At 34.2% G+C, this 27130-nt stretch overlaps 1 protein-coding gene across 1 annotated transcript; it reads left to right on the plus strand.

Annotated features, from left to right (window-relative positions):
- Window positions 1-9419: 9419 nt before the first annotated feature.
- Window positions 9420-26053, plus strand: LOC128196619 (glucan endo-1,3-beta-glucosidase 1-like). Its single transcript, XM_052878106.1, has 3 exons — window positions 9420-9512; window positions 20872-21495; window positions 26006-26053. Exons 1-3 carry the CDS (start codon window positions 9420-9422, stop codon window positions 26051-26053), a joined length of 765 nt encoding a protein of 254 aa, XP_052734066.1.
- The last annotated feature ends 1077 nt before the right edge of the window (window positions 26054-27130 follow it).

Below are 27130 nucleotides of genomic sequence, written 5' to 3' on the forward strand. Positions count from 1 at the left end.
ATTTTATTTGATTTGGTTTTATTTTATTTTAGTTTATTTTATTTCATTTCATTTTATTGTTATTTTATTTTCATTAACGTAATTTATTTTATTGTTTCACTTTATTATTCTGTTTCAGTTTTATTTATTTTTGTATTTTGATTTGTTACAAAATGATTTTATTTTATTTTATTTTATTTTGTTTCACTTGTATTAGATTTTATTTGATTTGGTTTTAATTTTTATTTTGTTTTTTAATTCGTCTGCTTCTTCCTTTTGGGAAAAAGCTCACGAGCTCCAAGACTGTTTTCTTCTTTTCCTTCATTCTCCCACCATGAAGCTGACAGACACCATATCACCTATTTTACTCCTCAGCTTCGATAAAGTTGGACCAGGAGTTACACAAGATTAATATTATATGTGTAAATTGAGCTCTCACAAGTTTTATAGTTGATGAACATCCTCTTCAATTCCACCCGTTTTCCAATGATTTCACACCAATCAACATCATGTTTACATATCTGGTCACTAATTCTAAAGATAAAAGATTAAATTAGTTTAAAAATTTGAAAAGAATAGTTTCAATTTTTACTAAAATTTAAAGAACTAAAAATATATTTAATTTTAAAAAACAAAATTGATTATTACATTTGACATCCAATGAAATTATAATAATATTCCTGTATTATCATCTCATCCAATCAATTTATAATCACTATAGCTTCAAATAAACAAATTTAATGAAACTAACAAAATAGAATTCATTTCAAACATTAAATAGTCTAATAATATTTAAACATCATTTATACATGAAACTATATATTAAATCCAAATATTACATTAATGTACATATACACTTTTGAATTGTAGCCAAGTTTCTACTAACACTTAAAATAAAAGAAGTTCAGTTCCTTCTAATGTCTTCAATGTCTGCAACTTCCATAACTTCCATGTGAGATGAATCACTATAGCTTCAAATAAACAAATTTAATGAAACTAACAAAATAGAATTCATTTCAAACATTAAATAGTCTAATAATATTTAAACATCATTTATACATGAAACTATATATTAAATCCAAATATTACATTAATGTACATATACACTTTTGAATTGTAGCCAAGTTTCTACTAACACTTAAAATAAAAGAAGCTCAGTTCCTTCTAATGTCTTCAATGTCTACAACTTCCATGTGAGATGAATCACTAAAGATCTACAAATAAAATAATAGAGTTAAAACAATATTGAAATGAATAGTTGATAAGTATTTAGTTAGTATTTTAATACCTTATTTCATGATTCAGTAATGTTTGTACAAATAATGGTATGCATGTGTTTTATTACATAATACCCACACTCATAGCTACCCAATTGACGTCAACACTACAAATTAAATATAAATAATCAAGACTCATTCAAACCAAAGACACAAAATATCATATTATACTCTAGCTAGCCTTTGCACCATGTAGCTTTGTATATTTTGCTAAACCAAATTTCACAAAACCAACAACACAGTCAATTCCTCATAAAAATAGAAATCATAAAACAAAAAACAAAGAAAGGTCAACTTCTCTTACATTAGGTGTGATTATTTGCATCTTCTTCCTAGAAACAGATGGAACACCTCGTAACCTTGAATGAGCTTCCAAAAACCTATAAAAAAGTTAGATATCAATTACATCATAATAATAATATAGGAAGGAATCAAAATAGAAAGGAAAACTTACGCCTCTAATATATTTTTGATGGACAATGTGTTAGCTTTCTTATGCAAGGAATATAAGAGAACTACAAGAGAACGATCAGGAACAATAACTAGCAATTGCTAATGACCCCTACAAGTTAGAATAATATTAATTAAAAGAAACTTTTAAACTAGTCATGAAAAATTCAAAAATTATGTACCTACTTATGCAAGTAAGGTGCTAAATAGACCTCTTTACCAGCTTTTTCAAACATTTCTATCAAGTACTTTTGCACCTCCTTTGATTTATTTCCTACACTTTGAATTATAACAAGATCAAGAAATCCATCGAGAGTACGTAGCATTCCTTTTCTCAATGCAGAGGTGATGCAAATACCTTCAATATGAACAAATAATGTTAAAATAAATACACGAATGCAATATGATAGTATTTTCATGGTTTGTGAATGTTTACTTACAAATTCCAAAGTTGTAGAACTGTTGTAGAGAGGAGATCATTACCAATGACAATTTCACAAATATCCCTATTACATACAAATAAAGTGGTGGTAGCAGTCTTATATGTGAGTTTAGGAGGCATATCTATCTCAATAGTTTTATTCCCCATTATGACTACCACTGCACCAAGTTGTTGGAGAGGAGACAATTGTGGTTGAGGAGGTATAACAATGTTTGTCTTCTTAGAAGTGTCCTACATTTGACCACAAAATAAGTCCAATATTATATGCATCCAGATACAACAAATACATAAGTAATTAAGGCAAATATGAATAGAAATACTTACTAAAAATGGCTTTGCCAATCTAGTTGGCCAAATGATAAAATTTCCTAGAGTTTGTCCTACTGTTTGAACCTCCTCACTAGGCAAAGGAACACGAGCAGAAGAATCTTTAATATATACAACCACCACTCGCAACATATCATCTTTAATAGCCTCGTGGTGGATGGTGCTTCCCAAATTATATATTTTACCTAAGAGACAAAAAAGATGACAATTATTAAGTAAAATGGTATAAATGACTTACTTAGTACATATATAGAGAGGCAACAAGTATAGAGAGGCTGCAAGTATAGACAACATTGTGGTTCAAAGGCTAAATGTAGTTTTAATGCAGATTTCAAAATGATTCAATATCGGAATGTGGATGCAGATTTAAATGATTCAGCAATGATACACTTGTGTTAAATGATTCAGCAATGATACACTTGTGTTAAAGTTACCTAAAGCCACCAAATGTCAGTGGGGATCATCAACATACAATTCACAATCAACAGGGACATCAACACCATCCCCTGATTCCTCAGGAAGAGGACAACTCCCCTTTGTGCTAGCAACATGGGAAGCCCCCTTTGGTAGACCTTGAATAGCCAATCCTAAGGATGTTATCTCTGATTTGATTTTTGACAATAACTCATCTCTCAATTCTGGGAACAATTCTTAAACTCATTTCTTAACACCTTTTTATCGGATTCACTAAGTTGTGTTAAAGTAACCTTTCGAGTAGGACCACTAAAGAATTGCTTAAGTCCTACCCCTCGTCCAACACCACGAATATATCCTGGATGCTCCGGACGTCCAATGAAAACCGCTAATATGTCATCTCGGCCTTCTTGAGTGAATGACCCTTGAGAGCTTTTTTCCCAATCAGTAACTACATTTTCCCAATGAAGTTTATTGTCTAATAAGTAAACTAAATATTCTAGAAAACTCACCAAATAATAATTAAATCTTTATGCCACCAAGTGAGGTTATGAGAATCAATTAATGCCTTTGGGCATAAAAATCTAATATTTCAGCCAAGCTATTTAAACAAGGTATTTTTATTAGTTTATTGGTCTAAATGTTTTCTTCATTCGACCTCTACTACTTTTCATCAGCTATCTTCAGTTTGATCCACTTTCTTCATTGGAGAGATTTCTTAACCTCAACCAAAACAAAAAAAGTTTAAAATAATAAATAAGTAAATTTATAAAAGAAACAACTTGTGGATAATTTGATGACTTTTAAATTTTAGATATGTTGCCCCCTAGTGGCCTACCAGGGATGGCTATTTATTAAATTCATTCAAATTAGTCTTTTTTAAACTATTCATTGCTTAAATTGAGTACTAGATCATGATGGACATTTAATAATATTAAGATGATGGATATAACTTTCATGAAGACAACATTTTGAAGACTTTGTGCTCGCACCTGCATACCCACTCACATTACCAAAATAATGTTATTTAAGATGGATATTTTCACAACTCCTTCAGAACAGATAATAAAAAATAATGTTATTACAGATAAATAGTCAATTTTTAAAATCTCCTTTGTCATCTGATTTTCAGGTGTCCCACCAACTCAACAGCCCACTAGCTAAAAATATTTCTAACCCCGTCAGAGTAATACACTAGTGCAAAAAGGACTTTAGACGTCTGTTATTTTGGGCTTTTAACGTCTGATCTCTGTCCGACGTCTATATGGGTGACGTTAATGAGACGTTTGATCCATACAGGTTAGATGTCTCTGAGGTTGCTCCTGACTCATGGTGATTCGAGTTTACAACTTTATATTTTAGTTGAAGAGAATGTATTGTACATTTTTTTTATTGGATGGTTTTAAAAACGTAGTGGAGGGAATTGGAGGAGTACAAAACACAAGAAATCGCCGCCATAGAACGCCGCCTAAACACACGAGAATAACTGCACCAAAACCCAACGAAAACACATTTTAATCGGTTCAAATGAAAGATAATGCATCAAAGAGTGATGTAATCGGAGTAAAATTAATTTAAAATGATGCAAAAGTGAGAAAACGAACCTGAAAAGCGTAACCGTAGAGAGAAAACGCGACGAAGATGATGAACAATGAGTGCGCGTAACGGCTGTCTCGCGTTCACGGTGTTTTAATGCCAAAATTTAGACGTCGGTTCCCCCAATTAACAGACGTCTAAAGTGCTTTAGAAGTCGGAGTGGTGGGATCAGACTTCTAAACAGAGTCAAAAAGTGACTTTTTAAATTTCTGGATTTAGGGTTTAGACGTCGGTTCCCCCAATTAACAGACGTCTAAAGTGCTTCAGAAGTCGGAGTGGCGGGATCAGACGTCTAAATGGAGTCAAAAAGTGACTTTTTAAATTTCTGGATTGAGGGTTTAGACGTCGGTTCCCCAATTAACAAACGTCTAAAGTGCTTCAAAAGTTGGAGTGGCGGGATCAGACGTCTAAATGGAATAAAAAATATATGAGTATTTAGACGTCGGGCCCTTCCATAACCGACGTCTAAATAGTTGTTTTATTTACGAAAAATGTCACCGGTCATTTTTTACGTTGGATATTCGAGGGTCAGACGTCTAAAGGGTGACGTTAAAGGTCTTTTTTGCACTAGTGATAATATATATTGAAACAATTAGCACCACAAAAAAAGGAATTAGGAGGGCTCACTTAATACCTATGAAGCACCGACTCTGACGTTGACACCACTAACACAGCTAATGACCAAAATATTGGACACCGTATAACTGCTGGTACACACCCATAACAAATGCATACATGTAATATAAGCATCATGACAAAACTCTCGATGAGGATTAAGATTTTCATGTTGTAAAAACAAATTTGTTACAGTTTTCCTTGCAATAACATCTTTCATAGTAGAATCTTAAATAACAAACATGTAATCTTAATAGTTAAAATAACTACTTAAGTATTTTTTATAAGCCTAAAAAATAAGTCATCCATTATATCTAATATAGGTTGTCTTCTTTCAATTTCTTTTTCCTATTTTTAAATACAGTAACGTCAACCAAACCATGTCAAAGAGATGTCAGCCAGCAAAAAATTGTGACAGTTGAATAGTATTCGTGGAAGCCTTAAAACTGACTTTCTTTTCATTATGGAGAGAATTAAAGCTATTTATCAAGATGGCTCAGATTCCCCTGCGATCTACTGATAGTATTGCTGACAATAGTATTGTTATCTTTAATAGTAGCAATAGTTTTCCACAATTAATGTTATTTAATAATTCAACAAACGGTTCTAAATATTTATGATATGACTTGATATGAGATGCAAAGACACAAATGAAGAGAACAGACTCTAGTTGGAGTTCTCACGATAGCCAAACAGGAAGTACATCCCAGAGTGACACTGCTACACAACCCCTTTAATTCTAAGTTGCGCTCAGACCCGGGTATAGGGCCTCACTCATGATTTGCATAATGTGTTTGGAGGGAGATTATAATGCAAAACAACACTTGCAAAATAAACACAAATAAGTAGATATATAACATGTCATCTACCCTAGGGTTCAATATGAAACAATCAAAACAAACGCACATGCAATTACACCAAATATAAAACATAGATAAAGAAAAAGGGGAAGAAAAACATAAAGTAAAACCACATCGAATTTGCGCATCTAATTAAATGGCTTGACTCTCTGAAGTCCCCAGTGGAGTCGTCATCTGTCGCAACCGGAATCGCGATGGGACGATGATCAAAAAGAGAACGTTTTTAAAAAAGATATTTGGAGTCGCCACCATAGTTTATTCTGGAAAACTACGGAAAAACCATAAAATGATAAGGCATGGTCTACGAAAATGAGATTCTAAGTTCGGGAGTCGGTTACGTGTAGGGAAGGTATTAGCACCCTACAACGCCTGCCCTAAGGCAGTACCTTTAACTAAACACGCGAATATGAATTTGGTTTTCAAAATGTTTAACTATTTCCTAAAATAAAACTCTAAAGAGACAAAATATTTTTTAGTTTTGAAAATTTGTTTTGAAATGATTTTGGATTTTTGGGAAGTGAACCTGACAAGGACTAGCCTTGCTCCTACATATCTCCACTTTTGATGGAGAATCAAGGATCACGTAGTTCTGGTTGAGAAATATTGTTTGTTGTTTGAAAATGTGGATGTTTTTAGTTTTTGAAGATTTTATATTTTTTTTTGGTATTTTTTTGAGAAAAAAGAAGGTGAAAACGTTTTTTAGCACAAGGACGATGCGAGCGATCACACATGTGCTTAACCCTTTAAATTGTTTTTGGGATTTTTGATGTAATATTTAGATTTTTGCATAATGAGCACTAGGCTGATGCGTACGATCGCACGAGCACTCACACAGCTTTTTTCTTATTTTTATTTTTTTGTGTAATGAGCACTAGGCTGATGCGTACGATCGCACGAGTACTCATACGACTTTTTTTGTTTATTGTTTTGCGTAATAAGCACTAGGCTGATGCGTACGATCGCACGAGTACTTATACGACTTTTTATTTTTATTTTTATATTTTGGGCAATGAGTACTAGGCTGATTCGTACGATCGCACGAGTACTCATACCGATATTTATATTATTACATGTTTTTTAAAGTTTTATATTTTTTTTATTAATAAAGATAGATGAGTTAAAATATATATCACATAAAAATGTGAAAAGCATAAAGAAAAATTGTGATAGAAAAAAAGATAAATTTGTAAACTAAAAAAAATGATCAAAATGCATATATAAATAGAATGAAGAGAAAATGTGTCCCTTGTTGAAGATTTGTGTGATGAAATAAAACCTTACTTGTAATAAGTTGTGAGAAAGATAGATGGAAGATGAAGAAGATGGCTTTATAGTAGAAATGTGGTATGGGATTTACTATGTATAGAGAGATTAGGAAATAGTAAAATGTGAGAGAAAAATGAAGTAGAGTTTTGGGATGAAATGAAGAGATTTTGAGAGAGAAGAGATGGATATTATGTAATTGTGTGTATGTGAAGTGAAGAGAATGTAGGTATTTATAGAGTTAAGAATGAAGAAAGTTGATGAATAAAAATAATATAATAAGTTGGTGGAAAATTTAGATGAAATAAAATATAATAAAAAAAAGATGAATAGAAAAAGTTAATGTGAAAAATAAGTGAAAGAAATAATATAAAAAGTTGATGGAGAAAGTAGGTGAAATAAAATATAGTGAATAGTAAAAGTTAATGTGGAAAATAAGTGAAAGAAATAATATAAAAAGTTGGTGGAGAAATTAGGTGAAATAGAATATAGTGAATAGTAAAAGTTAATGTGGAAATTAAGTGAAAGAAATAATATAAAAAGTTGGTGGAGAAATTAGGTGAAATAAAATACAGTGAATAGTAAAAGTTAATGTGGAAAATAAGTGAAAGAAATAATATAAAAAGTTGGTGGAGAAATTAGGTGAAATAAAATATAGTGAATAGTAAAAGTTAATGTGGAAATTAAGTGAAAAAATAATATAAAAAGTTGGTGGAGAAATTAGGTGAAATAAAATATAGTGAATAGTAAAAGTTAATGTGAAAAATAATTGAAAGAAATAATATAAAAAGTGGGTGGAAAAATAAGGTGGAGAAAAATGGATAATAAAAAATGTTGATGGAGAAGATATAATTAAAAAATATAAGTGGAATAATTAGAAAAGTTGGTATATAAAAATTAATATGGAAATGAAGTGGAAAAAGTGAATGAAAAAGGTAGATGATGTGGAATGTGATATGGAGGGTGAGGTGGATGGTGATGTGGAGAGTGGGGTATGGTAAGAGAAAAGGGGTGTTGAGGAAGTAAAAAAAAGTGGGATTATTTTGGGCCATTGGATTAAGTGTTTAAAAGAAAATTTGGGGGTGCAAAAAGTAAAATAAATAGTATTTTTTTATTTTGGTGTTTTTTTATGTTTTTTTATTTATTTTTGTGAAATCTTATTTACCCAGATGAAATTGGGTATTGACAATACGTAGGTAACAGTTGGACGCAAGCCTATGACTGCACTGAGACTTGGTCTAGAAGGAAACAAACAAAATCGACTTGCAATTCATCTGCAACATTTTGTCTCCCTCCCAAAAAATCTTCTACCTCACTAGGACACACACGTGGCCATAGGTGCTCCCAAAACATCTTCTACCTCATTGACAAAGAAAGGCTCCGATGACAAAAAGGAGGATACTTCAACTCACATAGGAAAACTGGCAAAAACTGTGGACACGACAGAAATGTTCAAGGGGCCTCAAGATATTCCTGGCCATTGGTTAGTCACAGGGGCTAAGCTTGGAGTGGAAAAAGAGAAAATTGTACTGAGGATAAAGTACTCTTTACTTAACTACTGATTGGTTTTTTCATCTTTTATTGTTTTGTTATTTTCCCCCTCCTTTCCAGCAGAAACTTACATGTTTTTCAACATCAACAGCAAACAAAGAAACTTACATGCTTAAAAGATGTTATCTTTCTTCTAATTGCCCTGTAACATTTGAAGCAAAACATTAGTTTTATATGTCCATGGTTTGATCAATGCGCACCCATTAGCTAAACTTTAATTGCTACTATATACACGTCTAGGTTAGGAAAAAGGAAGTTTTGATGTATATATTAGTCTTGAAAGTAAAGTGTAAATACATAGTAGACCTATAAAAATCAGACAAAAAACTAAATTAACAGGATAAAGAGGGGGGAAAAGTGTTATAAAGAAGGATTGGGATAGCACGTCGAGACAAAGATCCAAGAACAAGGGAGTGAAAGCAAAGGATCAAATCTCATAATTCTAACAACTTCTTAGCCTATCTTCAAAATTCTCCAATCACCGCTGTGGATTCGGCATTGAAGGCTCCCTCCTCCTCCTCCTCTCTCGTGCTAATGCCGCTAACTTCCCCACCAATCTAAGAGAAATTAGTGAAATTAATAGAAGAAAATCATAACAAATTAGGAAAAAACAAATAGTAGAAGAAATTTTGGAGATTTCGAACTATGAATCATAAAACCTACTTTGTTAGACTTCAGAGATTTCGACAAAGAGGTAGAGAAGGCAGAAGCAGTCTCGGAAGGTTCTATAACTTCTTGGTAAGTTGTAGAAACAATGCTTTAAGTTTGCTGGCCTTCGCCTTCCCCTAACCTAGCTCTCCTTCTCTCTATAGCCTAAACCACAACCACAGTTGCACCGTGGAGGGAGGAGTGTTCTCGGAGCCGAGAAAAGCACAAGCGCCAAGGAGTGTTCTCAGAGTGTTCTTGGAACGTGAAATGCCAAGAGCGGAAGAGGGAACGTGAAATGCCGAAGGAGTGCCGAAAGCGGAAGAGAGGAACGAGAGTGAAAGGGAACGTGAAATGAAATTAGAGATAGTGATGACAAATTTATGAACACCGAAAACGGCGCCACAAACTTGTTTAACAATCGGCAAGTGTGACCGAATCGTATCAAGTAATAAAACTAGGTAAGACCAAGTATCGTTTTCCCAAAGGACTCACGGCCTAGTTAGTTATCTGATTTGTTGATTATTTAAGACTTGTGAACAATTGATTGTAGGTTTTTAATGCAAAAGACAGTAATTAAACATGTATGCATGAATTTGATCAATGGCAAAAAGAGTAAAACAAACACGTAATGAATGATATGGATGAGTATGTTGTTGGGGTTATCAATTTCATCTTATCCACTCTCATATACTTTAGGAATTCATCAATCTTTTCATCAATGTTAATGCCACTCTCTAAATTACCTTGTCAAGAAGGTCTATCCTTAATTACGAGTTCATACAATTCCTAGAATTCCTAGTAATTAGTTCTGAAGTGCAGGAGCTTAAAGGCAACCAATATGCTATTGGGAGAAATTCCCCAGATCTAGACTTCCCCGTACGTTCCCATATCGACAAAATCAATGATCATGACAATGAATGAGTTAAACAATGCAAGCATTAAGCAAAGAGGAAAAACCCTAACTACTGATGAAAGAAAGCATGTATCTCAAATAAGATGTTTAAACACAAATTCCATATATGAGAGTTTCACAAGATTACATTGATTCCCCAACAACAATACAAAGTTTAGTTCACCATATTCATGGTGAATCTAGATGAACAATAATGAAAGAATGAAAGATAAAACCCTAGAAAGGTAGAGAGGTAGCCTGAGCATCCAAGATCTTCCTTCAAAGGGGTGGAAAAAGAGAGTGTTTGCTTCGTCCCAGCCAAAGATACAAACCCTAGGAAACCCTAAAGCTTATATACTATTTGTAAAATTACAGAAAATTAGGCCCAAGCCCAAAATAGTACCGCTCAGCGGTAAGTGCGTGAGTTGGTTTCCTCCCGTCAGCGGCCTTTTCACCCCTCAGCGGAGCCAACGTGGGTTTCTGAGTGCCACTCAGCGGTAAACTGCCGCTGAGCGGTGGTTGCGGCTTCTCCTTTTGCACTTTTTAATGTCTTTTCTAATTCCATTCCTATCCTTCTTCACTTCTTTCACCAAATTCACCTTAAAACCTGCATAAAACACTGAAATCAAGCATAAACCTGTCCAGCTCTCTTATTTCTAAAAATATAACCAAAAGCATGATTTCAAGCTAGTTTCTAAGTGTTAAAGGTTGCTTTTAGTATCAAATTTAAGCATGAAAATAACAGTTTTTCAACTGTTATCACAACCCCAAACTTAGAACTTTGCTTGTCCTCAAGCAAACAAAATGTAACTCAATCTTCTACCAATCTGTACAATGGTTCACTCATTCAAAAATCCTCTTTTCAAGATAAGTAAAAACTTCAATTAAACTCATGACAAAGATTTCAATCAAGACATGCACACGCTTTGAGTGTTGACAAAATCACTTAATATCCAACAAATGCTATTTTTCATGAATGATCAATCAACTAAGCAAAGATGTTTATGTGCTCATGGAATCTTTCCTCACTAGGTAAAGTGTTTCTCTCAAACACAAGTGTGTAAAAGGTGATCACTCATTCACTATACTATCACAGTGTCACATGAATTAGCTTTGCCTTTCATTTAACCACAATCAAATAAATTCACAAGCATGCACCATCACAAAGACTTTCAATGGCTTATAATGTGGCTGGGCTAACAAGAAAATTGGTTTTGCTAGATCACAAAACCCTTGAGTTAAGAGAATCATATAAACACAATCATTCTTACTTTTCCCAACTTTCCTTTGCATTGAGCTTTGCTTTTTCTTTTCTTTTCTTTTCTTTCTATTTTCACATACTTAATTCTTAGCTCTTAGCTCAATGCTTTTAATTTCCCTTTTTATTTTCCAACAACCCCAAACTTGAACATTTATCAATACCACAAAATATTTTCTACTTAACTCAAGGTAAAGCTCTCAACAAGGGTTTTAAATTTATGTTCAAGGCTAGGGGTTCAAATGATAGAACACATAGTGTTCTCTTTTATTGGCTTATTTCATGCAATTTGGCTAATATAAGGGTTTCCAACAAACGGCCTTGATCATATAATGCAAACAAGCAATTGATTCAATCATAGAAAACCTGGGCAAAGTTATTCATGCTTCCAAAGTAATAGCACTCAATCACAAAAACTCTGGAACTCAAAACCTCACATATAATCTCATTCACATTTGACATACACATCCTGCTTAATATCATAATCACAATCATAATAACTTGCATTTATTCACAAAGCTTGTGAACCACCTGTATAAACATGTAATTGTGCACATCTCAACATCAATCCATATCAAAGCATCATTCAAGCATTACTTATCACACATTCACAATCATCAAAAAACCATCATAACAGATAAAGTTTCCATTGAGTACATCAAACCCTATTCTAGTAACAATGAATTATAAAACAAACCCTGCTCTAGTGTTTTGAAAAACTCATCCCCATCAATGATGCTCTCTCCCAACCCCAAACTTAAATGGACAACAAGTTAGAGAGTGAGTGGAAAAGAAATTTTCTCAAAAGGGATGAGGGAAAAGTTGTAGAAAACCTTGGAAAAGTATGTAGGAGTGTGTGCAGAGAAGAATCTAAAAAGAGAGGCCAAGGCGCAGCTTAGGGTATAAAAATACCCCTAATGGGCTCGGGTTCCGCTGAGGGGCAACCCAAGCCCCTTCTGCGACACTACCGCTCAGCGGCACTTACGGGAAGTGTTCTTCTTCTTAGCTTGACATAGATGCGTCCTAAACATACCCCTCACTGGCTCCCTGCAATAAAATTCTTAGATCACTCATGCACAACCCTATAATGCAACTAAAGCAGGATCAAAACAAAAAATTATACAGAAAAGTCAATCAACTGGGTTGCCTCCCAGGTAGCGCTTGTTTAACGTCACGAGCCTGACCCAAAATCCTCCAGCACCCTTCAGTAGGTGCAAATTTTCCTTACCAACACCCATCAGTAGGTATATACAAACATAGTATCCTTCAGTAGATACTCTTCCGCCTAACATCCATCAGTAGATGTAAACCCTGTAACAAACTTATAACAAAAACAAAAAATAAACTATCCAAAAGTTCAAAATTGCATCACCAAACCAAAAATTAAAAGTTCTTAAATCACTGGGTTGCCTCCCAGCAAGCGCTCTTTTAACTTCATTAGCTTGACCTAATAAAGTTCAAGTTCCTTCTTCAAGATTAATATCCGTACCCCACCAACTCTTCAACTGCTTCCGGTGTACTGTTTTAACTCTTCTAGAATATGGAGACTCTATCTCTATCATCCCCTTTTCTTTATAGCCTTTCACAACCCACAACTTGTTTTTGAATCTCACATGTGTACCAAGTTTGAGTTGTTCTTTCATCCCATCATCAAGAACTTTTCTTCCTCTGCCAATCTTCTCTTTTTCATGTACCTGAAACAACAAACAATGTTTACCTTTAACTTTGAGCTTTTCATCTTTGGGGCTAGTCATGAGTACATCTTGAAATGCCGCTTTATGACTAGCTTCTTCCTCCTGCATCTGTCTCTCCTCTTTGAAAACATCTACAACAACCCTTTCTTCTCGGTCTTCGAATACAACTATACCTTCGTTCACATCAATGATAGCTTTGGCCGTTTTCATAAACGGTCTTCCGAGAATGATGGGTATCTTTTCGGTCTCCATCTCTATCACCACAAAGTCTGCCAAGAATTGTAGTTTGCCTACACAAACTATAATGTCCTTTGTTATTCCATAAGGTGTCTTCGAAGATCCATCTGCCATTACTAAGTTAACCTTTATAGGTTTCACATCCACATCACCAATCTGTTCAAGTAAAGAATAAGGTATCAAGTTGACACTTGATCCTAAATCAAGTAAAGCTTTTCTGACTCTTTTCTTCCCTATTGTGCATGGAATGGAAAATCCTCTTGGATCCTCGGCTTTTGGAGGGAATGACTCCTTTTTGACAGTTATATACTTATTTGTATCTTCATCTCTACGTCTTTTCTTTGTAGAGATTTCTTCCTCAGGTTTAGTATAAACTGCAATTTGCTGTAGTATCTCCTTCCAAGGTGCATCATTGTCCACCATACTGAATAATTTTGTAAAATCAAATTGTTTCTCATGATTTATTGGAAAAGGAAACATATCATTACTCTTTATCTCTTTTCTCTCTCTCTTCTCTTTTCTCTCTTCTTTTTCTTTTTCTCTCTTTTCTCTCTTTTCTTTTTCTTCCTCTCCTTTCTCCTTCTCTTTATCTAACTCAACTATTTCATCAGTTGTACTCTCCACCACTCTACATTCTTCCCTGGGGTTAACCTCAGTATTAGCCCCAAAATTTCTATTAGGCCTTTCTTCCACTTGCTTGGTAATCTGACCCATTTGAATCTCCAAATTCTTAATAGCAGCATCAGTACTCTTTTGAGAAGATTCAATTTTCTGTATAAATTGATTAAGAGTTTCTTCCATCCTTATGGACCTTTCATTAAGTGCAGAAATCTGTTGCCATAAAGTTGGTTGTTGCTGTTGCTTGTTGAATTGCCCAGTTTGTCCAGCCTGCCCACTTTGTCCTTGACCAATGCTTGGGTGTGGTTTCCACCCTTGATTGAAGTTCCCCTGACGGTACGGAAACTGATTGGCCATGAAGTTTACATCTTCCAAAGCTTCTGCTGGAAAGGCACACTGACCATTTATATGGTCACCTCCACACAATTCACACAATTGTGATTGAACCTGTGCAACAGTCTTTAACTCTTTCGGCAATTGTGCAAGTGTTTTCGTAAGAGCTTCCAGTTGTTGAGTTAGTATCTTATTTTGTGCTAGCAAGGCGTCATGGGTTTGCAGCTGTAGAACTCCTTTTTGTTGACTAGGAGCTCCTCTTTCACTATTCAGATCATTATCACTAGTAGCCATATTATCAATGATTTCTGTAGCTTCCTTTGGAGTTTTCCATTTGATGTTTCCTCCAGCTGTGGCGTCAAGCATCATCTTGGTTTGGGAACCAAGACCTGTAAGGAAAGCCAAGACTACTTCCCCTTCGTCAAAACCATGTGTGGGAGTTTTTCTCAGTAAGCTTTTATATCTGTCCCATGCATGTCCTAGTGATTCCTCCATACCTTGCCTGAAAGATGTAATCTCTTGCTTTCCTTTATTTACTTTTGATTGTGGAAAATATTTGTGTAGGAACTTTGTTACCACCTCTTCCCACTCTGTAAAGCTTCCTTCTGAAAAAGAGTTCAACCAAATCTTAGCGTTGCCTCCTAGTGAGAATGGAAACAAGCTAAGTTTGATCGCTTCGTCCGGCACCCCATTTATCTTTACTGTGTTGCAAATCTCATTAAATGTAGTGAGGTGCTCATATGGGCTTTCGTGAGACAACCCATTAAACTGGTTACTCTTAACCAATTGGATTAGTGCTGGTTTCACCTCCATATTAGCCGCATTGACTCTTGGTCTTGCTATGCTGTTGAAATGCTAAGGTCCAGCTACATTAGTATAGTCAGCAAGATTTCGTCTGTTATTATTGTTCTCCATCTCCTCAATGCTATGGTCAGAACTTTGTGGTGATGGTTGTAACAGAGTTTCCGGAGAAGGAAAGAGTTCTCTAGATGTACGGATTCTCCTCCTCTGTCTACTCTCGTCTAAACCTTCAAGAAGAGGTTCTGCAGTTTTCTTGCTCCTAGTTCGGATTGCTTCCTGCATACACAAGAAAACAAATCCCTAAAAGAATTGGTTAGCACAAAAAGATATAGAAGAAATAAGATTAAAGATAAGAAGATAAAATAAAAAACAGAAAACAGAAAAATAAAAACCGAAAAAATAAAGAAAAATAAAAACATAAAAATAAAATAAAATAAAATAAAATAAAAACTGAAAAATATAAACAGAAAATAAAAACAGAAATTCAAATTTCAAAATTCAAGTCAAAGATAATCAATAATCAAACAAATAAACTAGTTAAACCACGAGTCCCCGGTAACGGCGCCAAAAACTTGATGACAAATTTATGAACACCGAAAACGGCGCCACAAACTTGTTTAACAATCGGCAAGTGTGACCGAATCGTATCAAGTAATAAAACTAGGTAAGACCAAGTATCGTTTTCCCAAAGGACTCACGGCCTAGTTAGTTATCTGATTTGTTGATTATTTAAGACTTGTGAACAATTGATTGTAGGTTTTTAATGCAAAAGACAGTAATTAAATATGTATGCATGAATTTGATCAATGGCAAAAAGAGTAAAACAAACACGTAATGAATGATATGGATGAGTATGTTGTTGGGGTTATCAATTTCATCTTATCCACTCTCATATACTTTAGGAATTCATCAATCTTTTCATCAATGTTAATGCCACTCTCTAAATTACCTTGTCAAGAAGGCCTATCCTTAATTACGAGTTCATACAATTCCTAGCATTCCTAGTAATTAGTTCTGAAGTGCAGGAGCTTAAAGGCAACCAATATGCTATTGGGAGAAATTCCCCGGATCTAGACTTCCCCGTACGTTCCCATATCGACAAAATCAATGATCATGACAATGAATGAGTTAAACAATGCAAGCATTAAGCAAAGAGGAAAACCCCTAACTACTGATGAAAGAAAGCATGTATCTCAAATAAGATGTTTAAACACAAATTCCATATATGAGAGTTTCACAACATTACATTGATTCCCCAACAACAATACAAAGTTTAGTTCACCATATTCATGGTGACTCTAGATGAACAATAATGAAAGAATGAAAGATAAAACCCTAGAAAGGTAGAGAGGTAGCCTGAGCATCCAAGATCTTCCTTCAAAGGGGTGGAAAAGGAGAGTGTTTGCTTCGTCCCAGCCAAAGATACAAACCCTAGGAAACCCTAAAGCTTATATATTATTCGTAAAATTACAGAAAATTAGGCCCAAGCCCAAAATAGTACCGCTCAGCGGTAAGTGCGTGAGTTGGTTTCCTCCCCTCAGCGGCCTTTTCACCCCTCAGCAGAGCCAACGTGGGTTTCTGAGTGCCGCTTAGCGGCAGTTTACCGTTGAGCGGTGGTTGCAGCTTCTCCTTTTGCACTTTTTAATGTCTTTTCTAATTCCATTCCTATCCTTCTTCACTTCTTTCACCAAATTCACCTTAAAACCTGCATAAAACACTGAAATCAAGCATAAACCTGTCCAGCTCTCTTATTTCTAAAAATATAACCAAAAGCATGATTTCAAGCTAGTTTCTAAGTGTTAAAGGTTGCTTTTAGTATCAAATTTAAGCATGAAAATAACAGTTTTTCAACTCTTATCAGATAGCGAGAGGGAAATGTGAAAAATTAGAGAGGAAGAGAGATTATAACTGATTTCTAAAACTCCGTTATAATAAATTAAGAAATTTCCAACAGGTGCCCATATCTATGTAATAATAGGTTTTGAACTTATTTACAAGTTTGCCACCGCATTTCATCTTATAACTGATATACAAAACTACGTCATAATATGTCTCAAAATTATTTACAAGTTTGGCATTGCGTTTCATATTATAACTGATTTACAAAACTACGTTATAATATGTCTTATTTTTATTACCATTCTGCCACCGGTCAACCTATTATGATGGATAATTTTTATCCGTCATAATAGGTCGTCATAAAATGTCATTTTTCTACTAGTAGATGTACATCCTGAAGGGTCTCAAGAATCTTATGATGGACTTGTTTTTAAATGCTCCAACAATCTAGTGAAGTGAAGCTACAATTGCTCAACCTGCTCCCAAGAAGACGCAAAAGATTGTAATTAGATGTTCTTTCAGACAAACATCTAAGCTACGATGATGACCAAGGGCTACTCACCCATTTTTACGAATCCGTAAGTAAAAATTTGTATGTTACTCATTTTTCTGAATCCGTATGTAAAATACGTATGTAATATAATATTACATACGAATTAGAATCCGTATGTAAATATCGGTAAGTAACTCCAGTTTTTCTTGTAGTGACAACCTAGAAACTCACACATGCACCACCCACCTTATATGTCAAATTTATTCTACCAACCATCCCAAGCATACCTTAACCTACCACCCAACGCTATTATCACCTTACCCCCTATCTACATGGACAATCGAGACCTACCTAAACCATCCTAGGCAACCCAAATACTCCTCTATTAGATTAATGGCAATTATACGACCAAACCACGAGCATCCAGTTGGATTGTTAATTGCCATGAAGGACAATTTTCAAATATTTACCTTTTTTTTTGTTTTAGGTTAAATATTGGTTTAATGTTTCGGTAGATCCTTATTTTTGTCCAGAATCTCAAATAGGTTCCTTTCTTTTTCAGCATCTCAATTGAGTTCTTCTTTTTGTGAAAATTGCATCAATTAGACCCTACCATTAAATTGGACTTAACAACGTTAATGTAGACTTGACGTGGCACGGTGAACTGTCTTTTTTACCGACGTGGCTGAATGATGTGGATTTGAGTAGTGCTTCAGGTGAAGGGTATGGCTCGCTTACTGGGAGAAGGAGAAAGGGAGCACGCGTGCTTGATGAGGAAGAAGAAGGCAACATGAGAAGACAATGTCGTCAGAGGCTTATCTGGCCGCGAGCTGGTGACAAATCAAGGGGAAACTATGAGCAATTTGTTTAGTTGCAGACACCAGTTTCAATCTATTTCGTTTCCAAACCCTAATTGCAAGTCCTGTTTACGGTTGTTCTTGAGGTAAATTTGAAATCGAAAATTACTTTAACACTAATCAAATAAACCTTTTATTAAAACTTATTTCAAAAGAAAATAAAAAGTCAAATAATTTAAAATAATTTAAACTTTCAAATAATTTTAAATCCACATCATTCAGTCACCTCACTTAAAAAGATAATTCATTGTGCCACGTCACGTATACATTAACGTTGTTAGGTCTAATTTAACGGTAAGAGTCTAATTGATGCAATTTTCACAAAATAAGGATTCAATTGAGACGCCGAAAAAGAAGATGACCTATTTGAGATTCTGGACGAAAATAGGGATCTACCGAAACATTAAACCTTAAATATTTGTCTTCATAAGAAATTTTCAAATTTTGTAGGTGTATGCTATATAAATAGAAACTAACTTTGATGTTGATAACCTATTTTATGTATTTTTATTTCAACTATTTTCTTTTTTTTATTTAGGTGATAAATTTTTTATTAAGCAACATAGATATCGTGCATTTTGTCTCTTTTAATTTCGAATAATTTTTTACCTTTCACTTTTGGTTTTAATAATTTTAGTTCACATCTTGGTTTTCTATTACCGTGGTTAGAAAAACATAGTTTGCTAGTATTATAAAAGTGAAGTTTCGTATTGATTTATTTACTTCAATTTTAACTTTAAGTCTTTCATTTAAGTCTTTCATTTCAATTTTAGAGTTTTATTTACTTCAATAACTTAAAAAAAGTCAAATTCCAAATGAATAACTTTATTTCTTTTTTGACACATTTCTCTTGAAATATATGATTGTTCATTTAATTTTGTAACTGTTTATACAAAATTTTTAAATGTTGAGTTCATAAATGGATTATTTAGTTATTAAAATATAGGACTAGATTCAAAAATAAACTCATTTAAAGTTTTATACAACAAGTATAAATAAAACATTTTTTTATTTTAATTATAAAAAAAGTATGCAATACTTATATTTTTTTTTCTGATTTTGATTTTTTATTTATTGAATAAAATACGTCAACTAATGAATGAAAAATTTAAACAGAATTTTTTTCTAATTTTATCTTGAAAAAAAATTTTCTATGTTTTATTTTTTAATTGAATTTTAATATAATTATCTTTAACTATAAAACATAAAAAAATTATTATTAATTTAAACATAAAAAACGTTTTCCACATCACCTATTTGGCATTATGCAAGCAAAAAGTCAATTTTAAAAATGATCGGTGAAAACTTTTTAATTTTTTGAGTGAAATTGACGTTGGAGATGTAATCCTGAAAGGTCTCAAGATTCTTATGATGGACTTGTTACTAAACGCCCCCAACATTATAGTGAAGCTACATTTGTTATGTAATCTGACCATTTTCTTTAATACAAACTAATGATGTTAAGTCAATGCCACATGTCACTATGTGGTTTATTTTATTTTATTTTTTTTAAATTTTTATTTTAAAAATAATTTGTCACGTAGTGGCAGACAATGTGATGTGGAAATGATAATGACACGTGTCATGTGAAAATCTCAATTTTATTTTTTTATTTGTATTTTATCTCATTTTAATCCTAATGTTTTTTTTTAAATTGGACCAATTTCATCTTTGTCCAAATTAAAACCAAATTTAACTTTTATATATATATATATAATGATATCTTCATTAAAATTTATATTTTTATTAAATAATTTTTACAATATTAAATTTATATTATACATTGAACTTTATTTAAAATATGTTTCAAATATTTATATATTAATAATTTCTATACAAATATTAGAGTTGGTTTAAAAATAATAATATTATAAACTTAAATATAAAATTTTGAAATATTTTTATAACAATTTAAAATAAATATATTTAAGATTTAAAAACAAAATTCAGTGTAAAATATTAATTTAAATAAACTTAATCTTATTAAAAATAATAAAAATATAAATTTTATTAAAAATATCACTATAATAATTATAACATTTATTAGAGGTAACAAAACTGATCAACCAATCTTTTTAAATAAAGTTCAATGTAAATTAGATTAAGTTTATTTAAATTAGGTTTAATTGCTTCCTTTGTCCCCAGTTTGGTTGAATTGTGTCAAATTCATCCTCATTTTTAAAAAAGTTTCATTGTCGTCCTCACGTGGTGTAAAAGTGTCAATTGAATCCAAACATAGAAAAAATTTGTGTCAATATAGTCATCTCCGTTAAATACACACTAACGGTGTTAAGTGGCTGACATCCACGTCACCATCAGCGTCCCCAACAACCAGCTCCTCGCAATCGGTTCCTCCAACGCCACCGCCTCCTCCTGGATCCGCAAAAACGTCGCCGCATTCCGCCCCGCCACCCTCCGCCGTCTTAGTCGGCGACAAGGTCCTCACCACACTCCCCTCCGCCGCGCCGCTCCTCCTCCCCGCACTCCTCTCCCTCCGCCGTCTCCCTGGTTGATCCCAACACTCTTCTTCACTACACCAACCTCCTCGACGCCATGATCGACGCTGCGTACTTCTCCATGAAGAACCTCAATGTCTCTGACATCGTAGTTCTTGTCACGGAAACCGGCTGGCCTTCCAAAGGGGACTCCAAAGAACCCTATGCCACATTTTCCAACGCTGTCACATTCAATTCGCCACTTATTAAGCATGTTTTGGATCGGAGTGGCACCCCTTTGCATCCCGAAATCACTTCTAGTGTTTATATATATGAGCTTTTTAACGAAGATTTGAGGTCCCCGCCTCTGTTAGAGGCTTATTGGGGTTTGTTTTATGGGAATGCTACGCCGGCTTATTTGCTTCGTGTGTCTGGGGTTGGGGCTTTTCTGGCCAGTGATAATGCTAATCAGACATACTGTGTTGCTGGGGATGGTGTTGATTTGAAAGTTTTGCAGGCTGCGTTGGATTGGGCGTGTGGACCAGGGAGACGGCGGAGATTGGCGTGGAGGGAGAGGAGTGCGGGGAGGAGGAGCGGCGCGGCGGAGGGGAGTGTGGTGAGTGTAAGATCCTTGAAAATATTTGTAAGTTAAAATGTAAGATCCATAAAAAAAAAATATATTTATAATTGTAAATTTTAACATTTTATTAGTAATAATAATTTTAATGGATAGAAAAATGTAAATTTTTGGATATAAAGTTATAGTAATTCTAGAGGGAGAGCTTCAAATTTTTGATAACTTATTTAGGATTTTTTTTAAGAAAAGTGAATAGTGAATAGTGAATAGTAAATAGTAAATAGTGAATAGTGAATAGTGAATAGTTAAAAAAAATATATATATATTAAAATAAATTGTGGAAGAGAACACTCCACGTAGAATTAATCATTCAGAGATAAGAATGATGAATAAAAAATAATTTTTGAATAGTAAAAATGAATAGTAAAAGTGAATAGTAAAAATGAATAGTAAAAAATGAATAGTAAAATTTTTTGGCTATAAATAGCCAAGGGGGGGAGGCTGAAAATTGGCACCAAAATTCTAGAGAAATTGTGAGAGAAGAGAGTTGGAGGAAATTATAGTTAAAGAGGGGAAATTCTGGAAGTTTCCGGAGAACGGTTTGAGAAGAGGAAACTAAGTCTGGAATAGAGGTAAGGGAAGCTAACTTTGAGTATTTCTTTTTTGTATTATCTTGAGTCTTGAATATGCTATAATTTTTCTTTTGTCTGATTTTAAATCTTGAATATGGAGTATTTTGTTTCTGTATGATTTTGAATTTTAAATAAGAGTATGTTTTGTGTTAATATCCAAGTGTGATAGTTGTAAAATATGATGTTGATTATGTTATGCCAATTGTATGTTATTAGTGGTTTATTTTTGTATTTTGGAAGGATTAGAAATTGTCTAACCGGCTCTGCCAGATTCAATTTCTTGTTTCCCCAAACATTTTATTGTTTTCCTTATTTATTTTTATTGTTTTTGGAAGGATTAGAAATTGTCTAACCGGCTCTGCCAGATTCAATTTCTTGATTCCCCAAACTTTTTATTTCCTTCTGTATTTATTTTATTACATTTTTGGAAGGATTAGAAGTTGTCTAACCGGCTCTGCCAGATTCAACTTCTTGTTTCTCCAAACTATTTATTTCTTTGCTTATTTATTTTATTGCATTTTTGGAAGGATTAGAAGTTGTCTAACCGGCTCTGCCAGATTCAACTTCTTATTTCCCCAGACATGTATTGTTCTTGTTATTTAATTATATTGTATTGATGGATGGATTAGAAGTTGTCTAACCGGCTCTGCCAGATTCAACTTCTTGTTTTCCCATGAATTTTTATATTAAGATTATTTTTATGATTGTCAAATATTGTATTCTTCTATGACCATTTATAGTAATGTTTTATTATTGTTAATTGTTTATAATTATTTTGTATGAATTCTATTATGGATGTTTATTGTGATGAATTTATTTAATGAGTTTGTTGGCTGAAATTAATCTTGTTGGAAGGTTTGGAATAAGGGTTCTGTAATAGCTTGTATATGGGTATTAAATATATAAACAGTGTTTGAGGTTGTTGTGAGAGGAAGTAAAATTAGGCATTTTAAGATTTAGAGCATAAGAAAACAAGGCAGATAAATTAAATAAATAAATTGTTAATTATTGAAGGCCTCCCTTTGTTGGTAGGATAGAGGAACCTTAAAAACCTGAGTTGGCACATCCCTGATCATAGAGCAGCCCTGGCCTGGTCCAGTCAGTTGTGACTAGTCATATGTGCTGGCGTCGAAGGTGAGTTTGATGCGTTCAGACATCTGGGTCCTCTCCGGTGACCAATTGGGGTAAAGAAAAATCTCTACTAGGATGAAAATAAAATAAAACAAGTTGATTGTAGATGCATAATATTATCATGGTAAAAATTTCATATATATTTTATTTATCATTACATTGAGCCCAGACTTTAATATGTAGTTCCTAAGATATGTTGATATATTTTGGTTGATCCATGATCTTTGTTTGGTGAAAATATGTTGAGTTATACTCGGTATGGTCAAAATGAGTTTATAATATGAAGTATGATATCTGGCAATATGTTTAATTTATTGACACCAAAATAGGTTATTGTCAAATTATGATTAGAGAATGAACATGATTGAGTTATGCGGAGAAGATGTTATGAATTGTTGATTTGATGAAATGTTGGAGTGGATAAGAGGGTATGAAATGTTGATTTGATGAAATGTTGGAGTAGATATAAGAAATCATTGCTTATGAAATGATGTTTCCTACGGGAAGTAGTATGTTCGGTTTATACCATGGGAGCTTGATATGAGCAAAGTAACACCTGAGGTTTATGAAAGCAGGCAGCAAGTGGTCTGACCATAAGGCTTTGACATAAATATGTGGTTCATAAGTTTTATAGAAGCAGGCAGAGAGAGGTCTGACCATAAGGCTTCAGAGAGTAATACATAGTATACAGGTGAGGCTTAAGGAAGCAGGCAGAGAGCGGTCTGACCATAAGGCTTCGTGAGTAAGCATGGTAAAATTGTAAGGTTTATGAAATTGAGGAAGTTGATTTTGATAATGATGAATTAATGACATCGGGGTAATGATATTTTAGTAATTGTAGAAATACATGTTTGAACTATTCTTATTACAAGTTTAATGATTGATATGATATGGTTGGCTTACCCTTATTTGTTTATTCTATGATCATATAACTCATGTTATATGTGATTAGATAATGTTGCAGATGCGGTTGAAAAAGCTTAGAGATGAGAGAGATGCGGGGAAAAACTTTCAGGGATTTTTGTAAAAAGAATAAATTTGTATTGGGAAGATTATGTTGTGTAAAACTTATAAGTTGAAATTTCAATGATGAAGACTATATTGTTTAAAGTTTGTAAGTTTGGTATTGTACTTTGGAGTAATTGAAATAAAGTTTGATTGTTTATATGAGATATCAAATTAATTTAGTCTCTACTATCAGTAATACCCTTTAAAATATTTGGGTGTTACATTATGGTATCAGAGCAATGGTTTTCGAAAGTATTTTGGGACTATGGGTAGTGAAATTATTATTCTTAGTAAAACTATTAATTGTTATGATGAAAATGACTATTGGAGGAAATTGATTATCATATGCTAAATTGTATTGTTATCTTTTTGAAGAAATCATTTAAACTCGACAAAGATGCAGCAACAACAAGTTGATCAAGTACCTCAAAATCATTCTAGCTTGAATGACTTCTTAAGGCATGATCCAACTAAATTTAATGGGGAGGCTACTCCTGATGAGGCTGACTCTTGGCTAAGGCAGAATGAGAAGATTTTTCGGGTAATAACTTGCTCAGAAGAACAAAAATTAACTTATGCATCATTTCTTTTGGTGGGTGAAGCTGAATATTGGTGGGAAAGTATGCAACAGTTGATGACGGTTCGTGGTGAGGCTGTGAATTGGGAGAACTTTAAGATAAGGTTCTTGGAAAAATATTTTCCAAACAGTGCAAAATTTGCAAGGGAGGCGGAGTTTCTGACCTTACAACAAAGGAGGTTATCAGTACAAGAGTACGTAGTAAAATTTAATTATCTCTCGAGGTTTTATACTCAGAATATCACAGAAGAATGGAGATGTCGAAAATTCGAGGGAGGACTAAGGCATGAACTGAAGAAGGTACTTATGCCATTGGAAATACAAGAGTTTCCAGCATTGGTAGAGAAAGCCAGAATGATAGAATTGTTGGAGTTTGATCCAAGTAGAGTTTCCAGACTTGCAAAGGGAGAATCTTCAATGAAATTCAACAAAAAACCTTATGAAAAACCACAATTATCATATCGGGGAACGGTGAAGTGTTTTGAGTGTGGAGGGGCACATTTCAGACGTGACTGCCCTAAACTTATTGGGGAAAAAGTTGAAGGGAAGAGATGTTTCATCTGCAATGATCCGGGACACTTTGCTAATGTTTGTCCAAAGAAAAAGAAGGTGGGAGAACCACAACAACAAGATTCTGCTGAAGTAAAGCCCCGGGCAACAGGAAGAGTATTCGCAATGTCTGCAGAAGAGGCTACTAAGCCAGGTACATTAATCTTACACTCCTGTATGTTGTTAGGAGAATGCGTATATGTTTTTTTTTACTCTGGAGCCACACACTCCTTTATATCCCTAGCATGTTTAGAAAGACTCGGATTACCGATGCTTGATCTAGGGTGTGAATTAGTAGTTTCTACACCAGCATCGGGACCAGTTACGACCAGTTCAGTCTGTGTCGGATGCCCGATCCAAATTGCAGGACGCAAGTTCAAAGTGAACTTGATCTGCTTACCCCTTCAAAATCTAGACATTATTTTGGGAATGGATTGGTTGACTGCCAATAACGTTCTTATTGACTGTGGGAAACAAAAGATAGAGTTTCTAAATTTGAACGATTTAGAACTAAGCTCAACTCGAGTCGTTGTGAAGGATATCAAAGATGGAGCTACCTGCTATGTGGTGTTAGCTCAAGAGAAAAGAGAGAATACTGAAGAACAAATCATCGGAATACCTGTGGTAGAAGAATATGTTGATGTTTTTCCAGAAGAAGTGCCAGGTTTACCACCTAGTCGAGAGATCGATTTCACAATAGATCTAGTGCCCGGAGCTGGCCCGGTTTCTATGGCTCCATACAGAATGGCTCCTGCCGAACTAGCAGAGTTGAAAAAGCAAATCGAAGATCTGTTGGAGAAGAAGTTTATCCGTCCAAGTGTGTCTCCATGGGGAGCTCCTGTATTGCTGGTGAAGAAGAAGGATGGAAGTTCAAGGTTGTGCGTGGATTATCGACAGTTGAACAAGGTTACAATAAAGAACAAATATCCTTTGCCAAGAATCGATGATCTATTAGATCAGTTGAGAGGAGCAGAGGTGTTTTCAAAAATCGATCTCAGATCTGGGTACCATCAGATTCTTGTCAAGACGGAAGATGTACAAAAGACGACTTTCAGATCTCGCTATGGACACTTTGAGTACGTGGTAATGCCGTTTGGTGTGACGAATGCCCCAGCGATTTTTATGGACTACATGAACAGAATATTTCGATCATGTTTAGATAAGTTCGTGGTAGTATTTATAGACGATATTCTTATCTATTCAGAGAATAAGGAAAAGCATGCAGAACACTTGAGGGTGGCGTTGGAAATTTTAAGAAAACATCAACTGTATGGGAAACTGTCAAAGTGTGAGTTCTGGATAGAGAAAGTACAATTTTTGGGTCATGTGATTTCTGCTCAAGGAATCTCAGTGGATCCAGCAAAAGTGGAAGCTGTGCTAAAGTGGGAGCGGCCGAAAACTGTAACTGAAGTACGAAGTTTTGTAGGATTAGCCGGTTATTACCGACGTTTTGTCGAAGGGTTTTCCAAGATTGTAGGTCCTCTAACTCAGTTAACTCGTAAAGATCAACCATTTCTGTGGACTGACAAGTGCGAAGCCAGTTTTGAAAATATGAAGCAACGACTAACGTCAGCACCAATATTAATCATTCCAGACTCTAGCAAATCTTTTGAGGTGTACTGCGATGCGTCATATCAAGGATTGGGGTGCGTTCTAATGCAAGGAAGGAGACCTGTAGCTTATGCATCTAGGCAGCTAAAAGCGCATGAGAAGAACTACCCAACGCATGACATCGAACTTGCAGCAGTAGTATTTGCATTAAAGACATGGAGACACT

The sequence above is a fragment of the Vigna angularis genome, chromosome 5 (assembly GCF_016808095.1).
Source record: "Vigna angularis cultivar LongXiaoDou No.4 chromosome 5, ASM1680809v1, whole genome shotgun sequence".
NCBI classification, from domain to species: Eukaryota; Viridiplantae; Streptophyta; class Magnoliopsida; order Fabales; family Fabaceae; genus Vigna; species Vigna angularis.

Coding starts and splice junctions, on each gene's coding strand:
- LOC128196619 (XM_052878106.1), top strand. CDS start 9,420: ATGAATCATAAAACCTACTTTGTTAGACTTCAGAGATTTCGACAAAGA. Junction 9,513..20,871: donor GAAGGTTCTATAACTTCTTG/GTAAGTTGTAGA, acceptor CCGCCGTCTTAG/TCGGCGACAAGGTCCTCACC. Junction 21,496..26,005: donor GCGCGGCGGAGGGGAGTGTG/GTGAGTGTAAGA, acceptor ATGTTTTTCCAG/AAGAAGTGCCAGGTTTACCA.